The sequence below is a fragment of the Tursiops truncatus genome, chromosome 6 (genome assembly GCF_011762595.2).
Source record: "Tursiops truncatus isolate mTurTru1 chromosome 6, mTurTru1.mat.Y, whole genome shotgun sequence".
Lineage (NCBI taxonomy): Eukaryota > Metazoa > Chordata > Mammalia > Artiodactyla > Delphinidae > Tursiops > Tursiops truncatus.
This window is the reverse complement of record NC_047039.1, coordinates 47,988,036-48,006,085: the sequence shown is the minus strand read 5'-3', so window position 1 is coordinate 48,006,085 and position 18,050 is coordinate 47,988,036. Positions and strand designations below refer to the sequence as shown.

The 18,050-nt window shown below is 42.1% G+C and overlaps 1 protein-coding gene across 2 annotated transcripts in view; it reads left to right on the top strand.

Moving 5' to 3' along the window:
- The window catches only part of ADAMTSL1 (ADAMTS like 1), a 469,150-nt gene that overhangs the window by 295,940 nt on the left and 155,160 nt on the right, over positions 1-18,050 (top strand). For both annotated transcript variants that reach the window (XM_033858059.2, XM_033858057.2), the window contains 2 exons: positions 296-449; positions 1,333-2,461. In XM_033858059.2, coding sequence (XP_033713950.1) covers positions 296-449; positions 1,333-2,461 — 1,283 coding nt within the window. The remainder of the gene's footprint in view (positions 1-295; positions 450-1,332; positions 2,462-18,050) is intronic.

The following is an 18,050-nucleotide window of genomic DNA, read 5'->3' as shown; positions in this document are numbered from 1 at the left end:
CTAACACAGCATTGTGACGCAATTATACTCGAATAAAGATGTTAGAAAAGAAAAGTAAAAACAGGTGAAAGGTCCACAGGAGACCTGAGACTAGAAAATCTTCGAGTAGAATATGCCTACAGTATGGATGTGTCTTCCCACATTGTTACATAATTAATATTTCTCTGTCTCTCTTAGTTGCTATTGCTTTTCCAAGCAACTTCTTCCTTATTTTGGTGAGTTTCAGAGCCCACACAAACCCATTAGCCTTTAGTTACCTGAATTTACATGCTTTGGGCCCTTCTTTTCCCACCAGTGTTCCACGAGCTGCGGGGAGGGCACCCAGACGCGAAGTGCCATTTGCCGGAAGGTGCTGAAAACAGGTGTCTCAGCTACTGTCAATTCCTCCCTGTGCCCGCCCCTGCCGTTCTCTTCATCCATCAGGCCCTGTATGCTGGCCACCTGTGCAAGTGAGTATGTCAGAGCTCTGGGGATGGGGAGACGGCAAGAACAGTAGCTTTTCCTGAACCCAAGACCAGCGGCAGATAGGCAGTAAAGCCCTCTGAGGGCATTAGGCTCGTGAGCTCAGCTGGAGATGGGAAAGGAATCTTAATTATACGTGGCCAGGCAGGATGCTTTTCTCTGCTGGAAAGAACAGTTTGCAGGAGGTAGGGCAAAGTTCACTTGCTGGCATATGGAGATCTGGAAGCTGGAGTCAGCATGTTACTAATGAAGCCTGATGTTACCCACTCCAGTGTTTTAAACTAAACAGATTTGTTTAATATTAATCCCTAGAGGTGTAACACTTTTGGGGTCTCCTCCCCACATATACGGGGACCCTGGTGCTCTGCAGGACCCAAAAGGGATCCATTCTCCTTCTCTTTGTCCTCTGCCTCTTTTTATGGTGCTGATTTCTTTTTCTTTCTTTCTTTCTTTCTTTTTTAAGTCCTTTTAATGAGAGGAACTGCCTTTCCCCTGGAACCGCCCTCCATCTAGAACCCTGCATCTCAGCTTCTAGGTGTAGAAAACCCTAGCAGCGTGATAGCAGGTTGCCCCACTGCACCTCATTAGCTCTCCCATGTTTCATTGCGGCAGCAACTTGATGGTCCACAGCTGGTAGCCATTTACTTCCGTAAAACAGAAGGTGGTAAATGAAGGCCCTGCCCAAACCAAACTGAAGTGCTTTCTTTCCCTCTTCTCCCTTTTGTCCCGCTGTCTTTCTTCTCTTTGCCCTCTCCTTTTCACTGTCTCTTGTCGCTGCACCTCACTGCCCCTTTTCTCTGCTCTCTGCTTCTCTCTCTCCGCTTCTCTTTCTCCATCCATCTGCCTTCCCTTTCATTGCTTTCATTCCAGGGCCCGGGTGGCCATCCACAAAGCACAGTCCTCACATCGCGGCAGCCAGGAAGGTATACATCCAGACCCGCCGGCAGAGGAAGCTGCACTTCATCGTGGGGGGATTCGCCTACCTGCTCCCCAAGACCGCAGTGGTGGTACGCTGTCCCACGCGGCGCTTCCGCAAGCCCCTCATCACCTGGGAGAAAGACGGCCAGCACCTCATCAGCTCCGCCCACGTCACCGTGGCCCCATTTGGGTACCTGAAGATCCACCGCCTCAAGCCCTCTGATGCGGGCATCTACACCTGCTCGGCCGGCCCGGCCCGGGAGCAGCTTGTGATTAAGCTCATTGGAGGCAACCGGAAGCTGGTGGCTCGGCCCTTGAGCCTGCGGAGCGAGGAAGAGGCCCTCGCGGTGAGGAAGGCCCGCCCGAAGGAGGCCCTGCAGACCCACAAACACCAGAACGGGATCTTCTCCAATGGCAGCAAGGCCGAGAAGCGGGGCCTCCCTGCTGATGCCGGGAGCCGCTATGATGATCTGGTCTCTCGGTTGCTGGAGCAGGGGGGCTGGCCAGGAGAGCTGCTCGCCTCCTGGGAGGTCCAGGACTCCACAGAAAGGAACACATCCTCAGAAGAGGACCAGAACGCCGAGCAGGGCCTTCTGCACCTGCCTTTCACCATGGTGGCCGAGCAGCAGCGCCTGGACGACATCCTCCGGAACCTCTCCCAGCAACCCGAGGAGCTCCGCGACGTCTACAGCAAGCACCTAGTGGCCCAGCTGGCCCAGGAGATCTTCCGCAGCCGCCAGGACGCGCACCAGGACGCGCTCCTCAAGCCGTCCGAGCGGGGGATTCCCCCAGTGGCCATCCCTCCTCATAAACACGTATCTGGCTTCAGCAGCTCCCTCCGGACCTCGTCCACTGGGGAGGGCGGGGGCAGCTCTCGCCGGCCGCACCGGAAGCCCATCATCTTGCGCAAAATCTCAGCCGCCCAGCAGCTCTCAGCCTCCGAGGTGGTCACCCACCTCGGGCAGACTGTGGCCCTGGCCAGCGGGACACTGAGTGTGCTTCTGCACTGCGAGGCCGTAGGCAACCCGAGGCCTACCATCAGCTGGGCCCGGAACGGAGAAGAGGTTCAGTTCAGCGACAGGTGAGCTTTGCAGCTACTCCGGTCTGGGAGGGACAGGCAAGGGGCCACACTGTGTGGGAGACACCCTATTCATTCTTCCTTCAAGGTGTTTCCAAGGGTCGGGCTTAGAGCACTGGGCCTCAGGGATTGCTCCCATCCTGGGTTTCAACCCTCTCTTGGCACTGACAGACTGTTGAAGCAAAGACAAGGTATTTAATTTCTCTAAACTGTATGTTCTCATCTTTATAAGGTAGTAATAAGGATGCCTACCAATCCCAATCCCCGTAGGATCCCAAAGATTAACGAGATACTCTCTGGATAGCTTTGAACTTTCGGCAGAAAAATATCATTCCAGGCCAAGGTATTGTTACATTACCATTTTGTGAGATGAACCGCTGAAAATCTTGTACACCAGGATACTGTCTGTGTGTGTGTGTGGTCCCCCAGGGCTGGGGAGAGCGTGCAGCCAGCAGCTGCTGCCCCCGTGGGTGAGCCCATCCTCTGTCTGGGCTGGACAAGGCTGTTTGTTGCAGAAAGTTTTTATTCCCAGTCGGACCTGTGATTAATTATCCTAATATCTCTCGGTGTCTCTGTTTTGATGTGTCTTTACTGGGATGACAGCATATATTACTTACTGGTTTCCTTGGGCCGTGGCCATTCATAATGTAAAATCAATAGTGATAGAAGAGGTAATAATAATAACAATATTTTTAATACTACCTATGGGCCAAGCAGCATGCCGTGCTTCCTGTGGACATCCTCTTTAATCTTTATAGTGGCCCTGACAACAGATAGTTGACATTAATTGAGTAGTGACTGTCTCCCAGACAAGTGTAAACTCTTTTTTTTTTTTTTTTTTTTTTGCGGTACGCGGGCCTCTCACTGTTGAGGCCTCTCCCGTTTTGGAGAACAGGCTCCAGACGCTCAGGCTCAGCGGCCATGGCTCACGGGCCCAGCCGCTCCGCGGCATATGGGATCTTCCCGGACCGGGGCACGAACCCGCGTCCCCTGCGTCGGCAGGCGGACTCTCAACCACTGCGCCACCAGGGAAGCCCCAAGTGTAAACTCTTTATGTGCTTCATCTTACTGACTTCTAACAGTGGCCCTAAGAAGTAGGTATAATTTTTATCCACACTTTACGGAAGAGGAAACCAGTCTAGCAACTTGCTAAAGATCACATTTATTAGGTGGCAGAGCCAAAACGTGTGACAAAAATAAGATGGGCAGCAAATAGAAGAATCACAGTCCATGGACGAGGGAGGAACCTTTAAGGTCCTCTGGCCCAAAGTCCTCATTTTAACTTTTTATCTTCTCTGAATCCATGGAGCATGCTCTGTTCATGAAATCTACTCTGAAATACTATTGTTCAGCTAATCCTCTTCACTGGCTTGGTAGCTTTGCGTGAGGAAGGAAAGGTGGCAGGATTTATTGTGCCAGGCAGGGTGCCAGGTTTATTTAGATGTTACTGCATTTGTTCTTCTGACAGTCAATCTACAAGATTGACATTATCCTCCAGTTTCACATAGAAAATTGAGCTTCAGCAGCTCACCCAAGGTCCCACTTTAGTAAGGACCAGACTGAGGACTCAATGTCAAGTTTACTTGATTCCAAAGAGTAGTTCTGTCTCCTCTTCCGAGGCTTGATGAGCAAACATGACTTTGTCCGTCCTGCCCACATCTTTTGTGCTTTTGAAATGTCAATAATATTGCCTCTCAGCCTGAGCACTTACAGATCAAATAGTTTTAATAACAATACTAAGTATTTTTTCTTTGACACTGTGCTCAGTGCTTTAAAGGTAATATTATCTTGTTTAATCTTAAAAAAAACAACCCTATGGGGTAAGTACTGTTGTTACCACATCAGTAATTAAAAAGCTGAGGCACCCACACAGAAGCACTGGAGACAAGGACTAAATGAACTATGTTTTGAGAGCCTATGGTGGTAACCTCTCCTCTTGTTTGCTTCTTGGTCCTCCCCAGCTTGTACTTTGCTTGATCAGCTTAACTGCTATGATCCCTGCAGTTTTTTCCAGAAATCTTTGTAAGGAATTTGTGGGTCGGGCCAAAGTTGCGGTAAATCCCCTTGAGGCCACTGGGGAGCGAGACACCTCCGGCATCAGACCCCCAGGATGATGGGCGCTGATTGAAAGTGGTACCCTGGTGCTCAGGTGCATGCTGCACTGGAACTCACCTCTGTGACTGTACCTGTCACACCTGTTGTGCCCAAATCATGCCGTGCCTTCCACCAGCCAGTCGGTTTCTCGAGTGTACATACTGTTGCATTCACATCCCCTGGCCTATTGCCCGAGATTGGTGTTATTGAGATCAAAGGAGGTAGCGGTTGGCTGTGTGAGGGAAAAGATGAGAATTAACGTTTCTTGACTAACTCCAGATATTGTGCCCCCATGCTAGCAACTTCCATAGCCATCATCTCTGTTAATGTCCACTGTAAGGTGCAACATATGAACTGATATCCTTATTTCAGAGACGAGGAAACCGAGGCTCACCATAATTAAGGAAGTTGACCAATGTTAAATAGCTAGTAAACGGCAGAACCAACAGAGCAGATTCAAACCCAGTTCTGCCAACTCAAGCTCATGCTGTTTTGAGTGACTAAGTTCATGTTTGCATGTATCTCCTATACTTCACCAGGGATACCAAGTTATCTCAAGATCCCTGCTGTTTTCTACCGGCTTCTTCCAGGATCCCTTCTTTCGCATAGTGACTATTTCCTCCTAAAAGCTGTACAGCAAGACAGGCCATTGGGGATGGGGGAGGGGATGATTAGGACTCTGCTCTGCCTGGAACCGCAGGGAGAATATTGAGGCCATGGCTTCCTCAGGGGTCCTGACAACTTCCTTGAGTGCTGGAGATTATGAAATCCAAGGATCAGGGCCCATGGGTCACTGGTGACTACAGGAAAGATGTGGAGGGAATTAGATAAGGATTGAGGGCTTTGGGCTGGTCTTGCCCTTTACTTTCCATGGCCTTAATCCTTTCGTTTTAAAAATGAGGGGGGTTGTAGCAGATCATCTCTGATCCACACCCTTCACTCATTTGTAGAAGGCCATAGAAGGTTAAAACCCATATGTTGGTGGAGAGTGGAGAGAGCCTTGAGCACAGTAGCTTCAAAATTTGTCGTACAAGTTGTTTCCAAGTGGTCCACAAAACAGGGATTCATCAATCACGTGAGTTTAAGACATGCTCGCTTAAAGCTAAACGGAGGTATTTACTGCTGGACTTTACTTATATTTTTTAATATAGTATTTGATTTTTTTTCTTTTTTTATTATAAAAACAATGAAGAGGCTATAAAACAATTCAAATAATACCTGTGTATGTATAGTAAGAGTGCAGGTCTCCTTCATGCCCTCAATCCTATTCCCCAGAGGCTGTCAGTCTTAATAATTCGGTATACATCCTTTTGGAATTTTTATATATTTTATTGTATTATATATAAAACACATACACACATAGGATTTGTGTTTTTAATGGGAAGTTACTCATGGTTAGAAGTTTGACTTGATTTTTATTCAACAACATGTCTAGGAAACATTTCAGAGTAGTAGGTAGGGGTCTGTGTCACCTTTTTCAACAGCTGATTACTGTTCTTGAATGTATTTAACTAACCCCCAGGTGAAAATGATTTTGGTTTTTCCATGTTTTTTTAACTCCTTTAAGCAGTCCAACATGTGTTGTGACTTTCCAAGTGAATGATATAGTATTCAGTGTTTTCCAAGTACTTCTTTGATCAGTGAACAATATTTTGGCCTAGTAATCTCAAGGATATCAACAATTCTTGAAACACTGCTTAGAAATACGACTTTTGCCTTTTAATTTTCACCTTAGTGGGCATTGAGAGTCCAATGGCTTTAAGATGAAGACGTTTCAACAGAATCTTGCTAAAAAAAAGAAACACAGCAGCCAGGTGCTAAAGATATGAAAAGTTGTAGGCCTAGGACAGCAGAGGGCAAATCCTAGGTCTTGAGTCACCAGGACATTGGTGAGAGTGGCAGTGGAGGGTAACATTCAGAAAGCATGGGGGCCACGAGCAAACAGTATTACAATTCTTGCCACTCTCAAGACTTTTTTCCAGATCTAGCCTCAACAGAGCTTCTTAAAGCAAGTTAATGGCACGTGGTAGGGAAAAATAAGAGATTTCTGTTTCTGATCCTTGACATCATAATTTTTCCGTTTTACTTAGCTAGCCAGTAAGAAGTACGGCTGGAGCTTACTCTTCTATGCAGTTGTCCAAGTGGAGTTTCAGAAAATAAAATGGATGCATCTGTACAGAGCACACAGAAGGCACAGCACTGCCATTGGGACGGCTCTGCTATGGCTGTTGGTGACCTCTTTTGTGTTGGGTTTCATTGCTTGTCATCATTAGTGCGTCTGGTAGCGGTTGCGAAATGCTTGTTAATTTTCAAACAGAGAAGTGCTGAAATGCCCGGGGTTACAGTTCAGTTAGTCTGTTTTTGTTTAGTGCCCAAATCCATCTTTCTGAAAGAGTCTGCAAGCTTCAGTTGGCTGTTGGTCTGTCGGACTTTGCAGATATATTAAAGTATACTCTAAATAGCCCGAGCCAGCAAGATAGGTCAAGGTAGAAAGAAAGTGACTGAAGTCTATTACTTCTTGGCTTTTAAATATGCCAAAGCTTGATTTGAAAGAAATTGGTTTTCAGAAAGAATCACTAACAATTCAGATAGTACTGCATCTCATCAGATATATAACTTACTAGTTAAAATGAATTCACATCATTCTTAGAAGCACATGTCAACTTCTTAAGCAATCATTTACAGGATGTCCCTAAGTGTATTACGACAGACTGGTTCTTCTTAATCCCTACTTCTTCCTTTATTTCACAAACCTTCTCATGCTTACTGTGAGCCAGCCCCTATGTTAGATATGAAGGATGGAGGAAAAGGAGACTCATTTCCTGTCAGTGCAACTCAAAGGCTAGTTTGGAATCCAGAGAAGTAAATGCAGTGTTTAAATGCTAAGAGAGGGGTATGCATATTTATTCATTCCATAAATATTTATTAATCTACCTATCATATGCCAGATATACACCTACTTGCTAGGATATTGTGATGAATGAAACAGAAGTCCGTGTTCTCTTGCACTTTACGTACATTTAGGTATCTGCTGAACTGGCACACATCAGAAAGATCTTTCCTGATCATTCTAGCTAAAGGAGCACTCTGCATCATTCTCTAACCCTTCAACTCTATTTTATTCACAGAATTTTATCGTCATTTGACGTATTATATATTTATGCACTGATGGCCTGTCCATTAGGGTAGAGGCTTTCTTTACTGCTGTGTCCCTAGTGCTGGAAAGAGTAGCTGGCACTACACAGGTACTAAATAAACAGTGAATGAATTAATGAGTGAGTGTGAAGCAAGACAATAAACACAGAAAAGGACACAAAAATATCAGATGGTGATAAGTGCTGGGCAGAAAATGAAACAGAGCTTTGATAAGCAATGATCTGGTGACCACATTAGATGGGTACTCTGAAGAGGTGACCTGGAAGACAAAAGCTGAATGATGACCAGTGTCCAGCAATACGACATCAGAAGGAAGAGCATTCCTGGGCAAGGGAAAAACGGTGCAAAACCCCTAAAGTGAAAATGAGTTTATTGTGTTGAAAGAACCCAAAAGAAGCTCATTTGGCTGGAGTGTGGCAGGCTGAAGGTAGAGGTGATATGGGATGAAGCCATGGGGTCAACCAGAAACCAGGATGTGGAGCTGAGGTTTTAGTCTGAGCACCACAGGGAGATTTTGGAGGGTATTAATCAGGAATGTCAAATGATCTAATTTCCATTTTTATAGATGCACACTGGCTACTTTGTGGTGAGTGTATCTCAGAGGAGCATGAGTAGAAGCTGGGGGGCTATAAGGGGCCCTTTGCAATCATCCCTTCAACTCCCCAAGTATCTCTTGGGCATTGGGTACAGTGATGAGTGCCAGAAAGTGAGATCATAAATAAGGAGAGGTCCCTGCTCTTCAGAAACTAAGATACACTGAAAGGCTAATAGAGGATACAGTAACTTTTGAGCCTCAAGGTTTTTTTTAAACTCCAATGGTCACACTACTTCTCTTAAAAATTCTAAACTTTAAAAAGGAGATACGGGATTCTCTGGTGGCACAGTGGTTAAGAATCCACCTGCCAATGCAGGGAACACAGGTTCGAGCCCTAGTCTGGGAAGATCCCACATGCCGCGGAGCAACTAAGCCCATGCGCCACAGCTACTGAGCCTGCGCTCTAGAGCCTGCGAGCCACAACTACTGAAACCCGCGCACCTAGAGCCCATGCTCCGCAACCAGAGAAGCCACCACAATGAGAAGATGGTGCACCACAACGAAGAGTAGCCCCCACTCACCGCAACTAGAGAAAGCCCACACGCAGTGACGAAGACCCAATGCAGCCAGAAATAAATAAATTTTTAAAAATAATAATAAAAAATAAAAAGGGGATAGAGGAGGGGTTCCCAAATTCAGTGTGCATAATAATTGCCAGGAACTTGTTAGAAATGGAGACACCCACATCCTACCCTACCCCAGAAACTCTTTCTACAGTAGGGTCCCATCATTTGCATTTTTTTGCACTAAATCCAAACTCAACTTTATTTATTTATTTATTTTTTATATTGGAGTATAGTTGATTAACAATGTTGTGTTAGTTTCAGGTGTACCACAAAGTGATTCAGTTATACCTATATATGTATCTACTCTTTTTCAAGTTCTTTTCCCATTTAGGTTATTACAGACTATTGAGCAGAGTTCCCTGTGCTATACAGTAGCTCCTTGTTGGTTATCTATTTTAAATAAATCAGTGTGTTTATGTCAATCCCAAACTCCCAATCTATCCCTACCCCCCACCCTTCCCCACTGGTAACCATAAGTTCGTTCTCTAAGTCTATGAGTCTGTTTCTGTTTTGTAAATAAGTTCCTTTGTATCTTTTTTTTTTACATTCTGCATATAAGTGATATCATATGATATTTCTTTCTCTGAGTTACTTCACTTAGTATGATAATCTCCAGGTCCATCCATGTTGCTGCAATGGCATTATTTCATTCTTTTTAATGGCTGAGTAATATTCCATTGTATATATGCACCACATTTTCTTTCTGTCATTTGCATTTTAACAAGCACTACAGGTGGCTCTGAGATCGGTGGTTCAAGGACCACCTTTTAGAAGAGCTGAGAGAGAAAAATGGGGGAAGGTTAACCTCAGAGTCGAATTAGGCACTTCTGTTTGTTCTGTTAAAAGATGTGGTAGAGACAGACAGAACTCCATGCCTAAATGACACTTAGGAATTCCAAGCACTCTCCCATCCCCGTGCCTCCTTCCCAGATTCCCACCAACCCACATACTCACATTCACCCTGAGCCTGAGATTTGAGAGAGACCACGAAGTGCCCATGTGTGGAGGGAGCAGACATGGTGGAAGCTAACAGACTCCAAATCTGCCAATTTTCTGGAAGAATTCTGGATGGCTAGAGGTTAAGATAACTAAGTGTGGCTACCTTGTTCATCCAGAGAACAAAGACGCAGGACTGGACTTTGCAGCATAGCCATGGGGGGTGAGTTAGGAAGTACTTTTCAGGGCTGTGTGCCAGTTGATTGAGAAAACAAGAGAACTCTGCTTTGTTTTCCCTTTGCTTTCATTGCTGAGTCCATGTAGTTCGTGTGGATCTGTAATTGACTGGTTCCACCATATTGCTGCCTGCAAAAGCCACCAGAAGACAAGTATTCTAGCCTCACTCCACGGTCCTAGTGCATTACTGGCACCTGAGTGGTTTGAAAACATTGCTCTTATAGCCCTCTACTGCCAGTTTATAACCTAGAAATATTTTACGTGTAGAAGGCTACCCTAGGTCCCCCCTCCAAGGTGGTTAATTATGAGTTTTTTAAATCCTGCCTAATATTTCCACTCAGTTCATTATGGAGTTGCTCCTATTTGCCCACCTCACATTCTAAGACCGCATGTAACATATAACATACACTCCTCTTGAGTAAAGCTCCCTCCCCACCCCCCCAAAAAGTTATTTCTTGTTTGTTGAAAAAGAAGAAAGTTGTCTCTCAAAACATGCCTTATCTACTCTGAGCTCTCAGCAGCATTCTACGCAGGCTGAGCCCTTCTTCCGAAAAACACTTTCTTGCTGCTTTAGAAACCACACACACTTGGCTTGCTTCTTACTTCTCTGGTTATTCTTTCTCAGCATCTCTGTGGATTCCTCTTCCTCTGCCCACCTCTTAGCTACCCCCCTTAGGAGCCTCACTCTGTATACACTAGTGGTCCCGTGGCTCCAGGACTCCTCTGTATGCTGATGATTCTCCTGTATCTAGTACAGAGCACATCTCTCTCCTGACTCAGATGTACAGTTGTCTACGAGGCATCCTAACCCAGATGCCCCACGAAAAGGTCAATCAATAGCTCTAAAACGAAACTCCTGAATCCTTATCTCAGTAAAGAGTACCCCCAACCATCCAACTTTCCAAGCCAAAATACAGGCATACCTTGGAGATATTGTGGGTTCAGTTCCAGATCACCATGGTAAAGCAGATATTACAATAAAGCAAGTCAATTTTTTTTTTTTTGGTTTCCCAGTACATATAAAAGTTATGTTTACTCTGTACTGTAGAGTGTTAACTATGTGATAGCACTGTGTCTTAAAAACCAATCTAGATACCTTAATCTAAAAATACTTTCTTGCTAAAAATGCTAACCATCATCTGAGCCTTCAGCAAGTCACAGTAGTAACATCAAAGATCACTGATCCTATATCACCATAACAAATATAAGGATGAGGAAAAAGTTTGAAACATTGCAAAAATTACCAAAACGTGACACAGAGACACGAAGTGAGCAAATGCTATTGGAAAAATGGCACCAATAGATTTGCTCCACGTGGGGTTGCCTCAAATCTTCAGTTTATAAAAAAAATGCAGTATCTGCGAAGCACAAGAAAGCGAAGCACGATAAAACGAGGTCTGCCTGTATTTCTAGATTGTTCACGCTCTTCAGTCGCTCTTTCACCCTCCACTGGTCTCTGCTCTCACTGCCTGTACTTGGTTTACCTTTGTCAGCTCTGCGTGATTGCAGAAGCCTCCGAACCCTATATTTGCCTTCTCGAGACCAGGGGCTGGCAAATTACAGCCAGTGGCTTTACATTTTTTTAAAGGTATTATTAAGAATGGCTTTTAAAAGATTATTAAAAGAGCCATTGAAATTGATCCCAGAGCTCTTTGATTAACTTCATCACACTTAATAAGTGGTGGAGCTGGGATATGAGCCCAGGTTATTTAAAGGGTTATTAAAAGAATGGCTTTTGCATTTTTTTAAATGATGCACCTAAATTTTTTTTATTTATTTTTTAAATTAGTCATCCATTTTATACACATCAGTGTATACATGTCAAGCCCAATCAACCAATTCATCACACCACCACCACCACCCCACCGCAGCTTTCCCCCCTTGGTGTCCATACGTTTCTTCTCTACATCTGTGTCTCAGTTTCTGCCCTGCAAACCGGTTCATCTGTACAATTTTCGTAGGTTCCACATATATGTGTTAATATACGATATTTGTTTTTCCCTTTCTCACTTCACTCTGTATGACAATCTCTACATCCATCCACGTTTGTACAAAGGACCTAATTTTATTCCTTTTTATGGCTGAGTAATATTCCATTGTATATATGTACCACATCTTCTTTATCCATTCGTCTGTCGGTGGGCATTTAGGTTGCTTCCATGACCTGGCTATTGTAAATAGTGCTGCAATGAACATTGAGTTGCATGCGTCTTTTTGAATTATGGTTTTCTCAGGGTATATGCCCAGTAGTGGGATTGCTGGATCATATGGTAATTCTATTTTTAGTTTTTTAAGGAACCTCCATACTGTTCTCTATAGTGGCTGTATCAATTTACATTCCTACCAACGGTGCAAGAGGGTTCCCTTTTCTCCACACCCTCTCCAGCATTTGTTGTTTGTAGATTTTCTGATGATGCCCATTCTAACTGGTGTGACGTGATACCTGATTGTAGTTTTGATTTGCATTTCTCTAATAATTAGTGATGTTGAGCAGCTTTTCATGTGCTTCTTGGCCATTTGTATGTCTTCCTTGGAGAAATGTCTATTTAGGGCTTCTGCCATTTTTGGATTGGGTTGCTTTTTTTTTTTTTTAATATTGAGCTTCATGAGTTGTTTATATATTTTGGAGATTAATCCTTTGTCCGTTAATTCGTTTGCAAATATTTTCTCCCATTCTGAGAGGGTGTCTTTTTGTCTTGTTTATGGTTTCCTTTGCTGTGCAAAAGCTTTGAAGTTTCATTAGGTCCCATTTGTTTATTTTTGTTTTTATTTCCATTACTCTAGGAGGTGGATCAAAAAAGATCTTGCTGTGATTTATGTCAAAGAGTGTTCTTCCTATGTTTTCCTCTAAGAGTTTTATACTGTCCAGTCTTACATTTAGGTCTCGAATCCGTCTTGAGTTTATTTTTGTGTATGGTGTTAGGGAGCGTTCTAATTTCATTCTTTTACATGGAGCTGTCCAGTTTTCCCAGCACCACTTATTGAAGAGACTGTCTTTTCTCCATTGTATATCCTTGACTCCTTTGTCATAGATTAGTTGACCATAGGTGCGTGGGTTTACCTCTGGGTTTTCTATCTTGTTCCATTGATTTATATTTCTGTATTTGTGCCAGTACCATATTGTCTTGATTACTGTAGCATTGTAGTATAGTCTGAAGTCAGGGAGTCCGATTCCTCCACCTCTGTTTTTTTCCCTCAAGACTGCTTTGGCTATTCGGGGTCTTTTATGTTTCCATACCAATTGTGAAATTTTTTGTTCTAGTTCTATAAAAACTGCCATTGGTAATTTGATAGGGATTGCATTGAACCTGTAGATTGCTTTGGGTAGTATAGTCATTTTCACAATATTGATTCTTCCAGTCCAAGAACATGGTATATATCTCCATCTGTTGGTGTCATCTTTAATTTCTTTCATCAGTGCCTTATACTTTTCTGCATACAGGACTTTTGTCTCCCTAGGTAGGTTTATTCCTAGGTATTTTCTTTTTGTTGCAATGGCAAATGGGAGTGTCTCCTTAATTTCTTTTTCAGATTTTTCATCATTAGGATGTAGGAATGTAAGAGATTCCTGTGCATTAATTTTGTATCCTGCAACTTTACCAAATTCATTGATTAGCTCCAGTAGTTTTCTGGTGGCATCTTTAGGATTCTTTATATATAGTATCATGTCATCTTCAAACAGTGACAGTTTTACTTCTTCTTTTCTGATTTGGATTCCCTTTATTTCTTTTTCTTCTCCGATTCTTATGGCTAGGACTTCCAAAACTTTGTTGAATAATAGTGGCGAGAGTGGGCATCCTTGTCTTGTTCCTGATCTTAGAGGAAATGATTTCAGTTTTTCACCATTGAAAACGATGTTGGCTGTGGGTTTGTCATATATGGCCTTTATTATGTTGAGGTAGGTTCCCTCCATGCCCACTTTCTGGAGAGTTTTTATCATAAATGGGTGTTGAATTTTTTTTTTGAAGGTCACTAATCTAGGGGCTGAGTCATGATTAATGGAATAGAACAGGTTATGGTATGCCAGGCATTTTATACCACACTTTGGCAGACTGTTTTGCATATAATCATTTCCTTTTTTTTTTTTTTACATCTTTATTGGAGTATAATTAGTTTACATTGTTGTGATAGTTTCTGCTTTATAACAAAGTGAATCAGTTATACACATACATATGTTCCCATATCTCTTCCCTCTTGCATCTCCCTCCCTCCCACCCTCCCTATCCCACCCCTCTAGATGGTCACAAAGCACCAAGCTGATCTCCCTGTGCTATGTAGCTGCTTCCCACTAGCTATCTATTTTACGTTTGATAGTGTATATATGTCCATGCCACTCTCTCACTTCGTCCCAGCTTACCCTTCCCCCTCCCCATATCCTCAAGTCCATTCTCTACTAGGTCTGTGTCTTTATTCCTGTCTTACTCCTAGGTTCTTCATGACATTTGTTTTTCTTAAATTCCATATATATGTGTTAGCATACGGTATTTGTCTTTCTCTCTCTGACTTACTTCACTCTGTATGACAGACTCTAGGTCTATCCACCTCATTACAAATAGCTCAATTTCATTTCTTTTATGGCTGAGTAATATTCCATTGTATATATGTGCCACATCTTCTTTATCCATTCATCCGATGATGGACACTTAGGTTGTTTCCATCTCTGGGCTATTGTAAATAGAGCTGCAATGAACATTTTGGTACATGACTCTTTTTGAATTTTGGTTTTCTCAGGGTATATGCCCAGTAGTGGGATTGCTGGGTCATATGGTAGTTCTATTTGTAGTTTTTTAAGGAACCTCCATAGTGGCTGTACCAATTCATGTTCCCACCAGCAGTGCCAGTGTTCCCTTTTCTCCACACCCTCTCCAGCATTTATTGTTTGTAGATTTTTTGATGATGGCCATTCTGACTGGTTTGAGGTGATATCTCATTGTAGTTTTAATATGCATTTCTCTAATGATTAATGATGTTGAGCATTCTTTCATGTGTTTGTTGGCAGTCTGTATATCTTCTTTGGAGAAATGTCTGTTTAGGTCTTCTGCCCATTTTTGGATTGGGTTGTTTGTTTTTTTGTTACTGAGCTGCATGGACTGTTTATAAATTTTGGAGATTAATCCTTTGTCAGTTGCTTTATTTGCAAATATTTTCTCCCATTCTGAGGGTTGTCTTTTGGTCTTGTTTATGGTTTCCTTTGCTGTGCAAAAGCTTTGAAGTTTCATTAGGTCCCATTTGTTTATTTTTGTTTTTATTTCCATTTCTCTAGGAGGTGGGTCAAAAAGGATCTTGCTGTGATTTATGTCATAGACTGTTCTGCCTATGTTTTCCTCTAAGAGTTTGATAGTTTCTGGCCTTACATTTAGGTTTTTAATCCATTTGGAGCTTATTTTTGTGTATGGTGTTAGGGAGTGATCTAATCTCATACTTTTACATGTAGCTGTCCAGTTTTCCCAGCACCACTTATTGAAGATGCTGTCCTTTCTCCACTGTACATTCCTGCCTCCTTTATCAAAGATAAGATGACCATATGTGCATGGGTTTATCTCTGGGCTTTGTATCCTGTTCCATTGATCTATCTTTCTGTTTTTGTGCCAGTACCATACTGTCTTGATTACTGTAGCTTTGTAGTATAGTCTGAAATCAGGGAACCTGATTCCTCCAGCTCCGTTTTTCATTCTCAAGATTGCTTTGGCTATTTGGGGTCTTTTGTGTTTCCATACAAATTGTGAAACTTTTTGTTCTAGTTCTGTGAAAAATGCCAGTGGTAGTTTGATAGGGATTGCATTGAATCTGTAGATTGCTTTGGGTAGTATAGTCATTTTCACAATGTTGATTCTTCCAGTCCAAGAACATGGTATATCTCTCCATCTATTTGTATCATCTTTAATTTCTTTCATCAGTGTCTTATAATTTTCTGCATACAGGTCTTTTGTCTCCTTAGGTAGGTTTATTCCTAGATATTTTATTCTTTTTGTTGCATTGGTAAGTGGGAGTGTTTTCTTGATTTCACCTTCAGATTTTTCATCATTAGTGTATAGGAATGCCAGAGATTTCTGTGCATTGATTTTGTATCCTGCTACTTTACCAAATTCATTGATTACCTCTAGTCATTTTCTTATAGCATCTTTAGCATTCTCTATGTATAGTACCATGTCATCTGTAAACAGTGACAGCTTTACTTCTTTTTTCCGATTTGGATTCCTTTTATTTCCTTTTCTTCTCTGATTGCTGTGGCTAAAACTTGCCAAACTATGTTGAATAAGAGTGGTGAGAGTGGTCAACCTTGTCTTTTTCCTGATCTTAGTGGAAATGCTTTCAGTTTTTCACTTGAGGACGCTGTTGGCTGTGGGTTTGTCATATATGGCCTGTATTATGTTGAGGAAAGTTCCCTCTATGCCTACTTTCTGCAGGGTTTTTTATCATAAATGGGTGTTGAATTTTGTCGAAAGCTTTCTCTGCATCTATTGAGATGATCGTATGGTTTTTCTCCTTCAGTTTGTTAATACGGTGTATCACGTTGATTGTTTTGCGTATATTGAAGAATCCTTGCATTCCTGGAATAAACCCCAGTTGTTCATGGTGTATGATCCTTTTAATGTGCTGTTGGATTCTGTTTGCTAGTATTTTGTTGAGGATTTTTGCATCTATGTTCATCTGTGATATTGGCCTGTAGTTTTCTTTCTTTGTGACATCCTTGTCTGGTTTTGGTATCAAGGTGATGGTGGCCTCGTAGAATGAGTTAGGGAGTGTTCCTCCCTCTGCTATATTTTGGAAGCATTTGAGAAGGATAGGTGTTAGCTCTTCTCTAAATGTTTGATAGAATTCGCCTGTGAAGCCATCTGGTCCTGGGCTTTTGTTTGTTGGAAGACTTTTAATCAGTTTCAATTTCAGTGCTTGTGATTGGTATGTTCATATTTTCTATTTCTTCCTGATTCAGTCCTGGCAGGTTATGCATTTCTAAGAATTTGCCTATTTCTTCCAGGTTGTCCATTTCATTGGCATAGAGTTGCTTGTAGTAATCTCTCATGATCTTTTGTATTTCTGCAGTGCCAGTTGTTACTTCTCCTTTTTCATTTCTAATTCTATTGATTTGAGTCTTCTCCCTTTTTTTCTGGATGAGTCTGGCTAATGGTTTATCAATTTTGTTTATCTTCTCAAAGAACCAGCTTTTATTTTTATTGATCTTTGCTATTGTTTCCTTCATTTCTTTTTCATTTATTTCTGATCTGATTTTTATGATTTCTTTCCTTCTGCTAACTTTGGGGGTTTTTTGTTCTTCTTTCTCTAATTGCTTTAGGTGCAAGGTTAGGTTGTTTATTTGAGATGTATCCTGTTTCTTAAGTTAGGATTGTATTGCTATAAACTTCCCTTTTAGAACTGTTTTTGCTACATACCATAGGTTTTGGGTTGTTGTGTCTCCATTGTCATTTTTCTCTAGGTATTTTTTTATTTCCTCTCTGATTTCTTCAGTGATCACTTCGTTATTAAGTAGTGTATTGTTTAGCCTCCATGTGTTCGTGTTTTTTACAGATCTTTTCCTGAAATTGATATCTAGTCTCATAGCATTGTGGTCGGAAAAGATACTTGATACAATTTAAATTTTCTTAAATTTACTGAGGCTTGATTTGTGCCCCAAGATATGATCTATCCTGGAGAATGTTCCATGAGCACTTGAGAAAAATGTGTATTCTGTTGTTTTTGGATGGAGTGTCCTATAAATATCAATTAAGTCCATCTTGTTTAATGTATCATTTAAAGCTTGTGTTTCCTTATATATTTTCATTTTGGATGATCTGTCCATTGGTGAAAGTGGGGTGTTAAAGTCCCCTACTATGAATGTGTTACTGTTGATTTCCCCTTTTATTGCTGTTAGTATTTTCCTTATGTATTGAGGTGCTCCTATATTGGGTGCATAAATATTTACAATTGTTATATCTTCTTCTTGGATCGATCCCTTGATCATTATGTAGTGTCCTTTTTCTCTTGTAATAGTCTTTATTTTAAAGTCTAT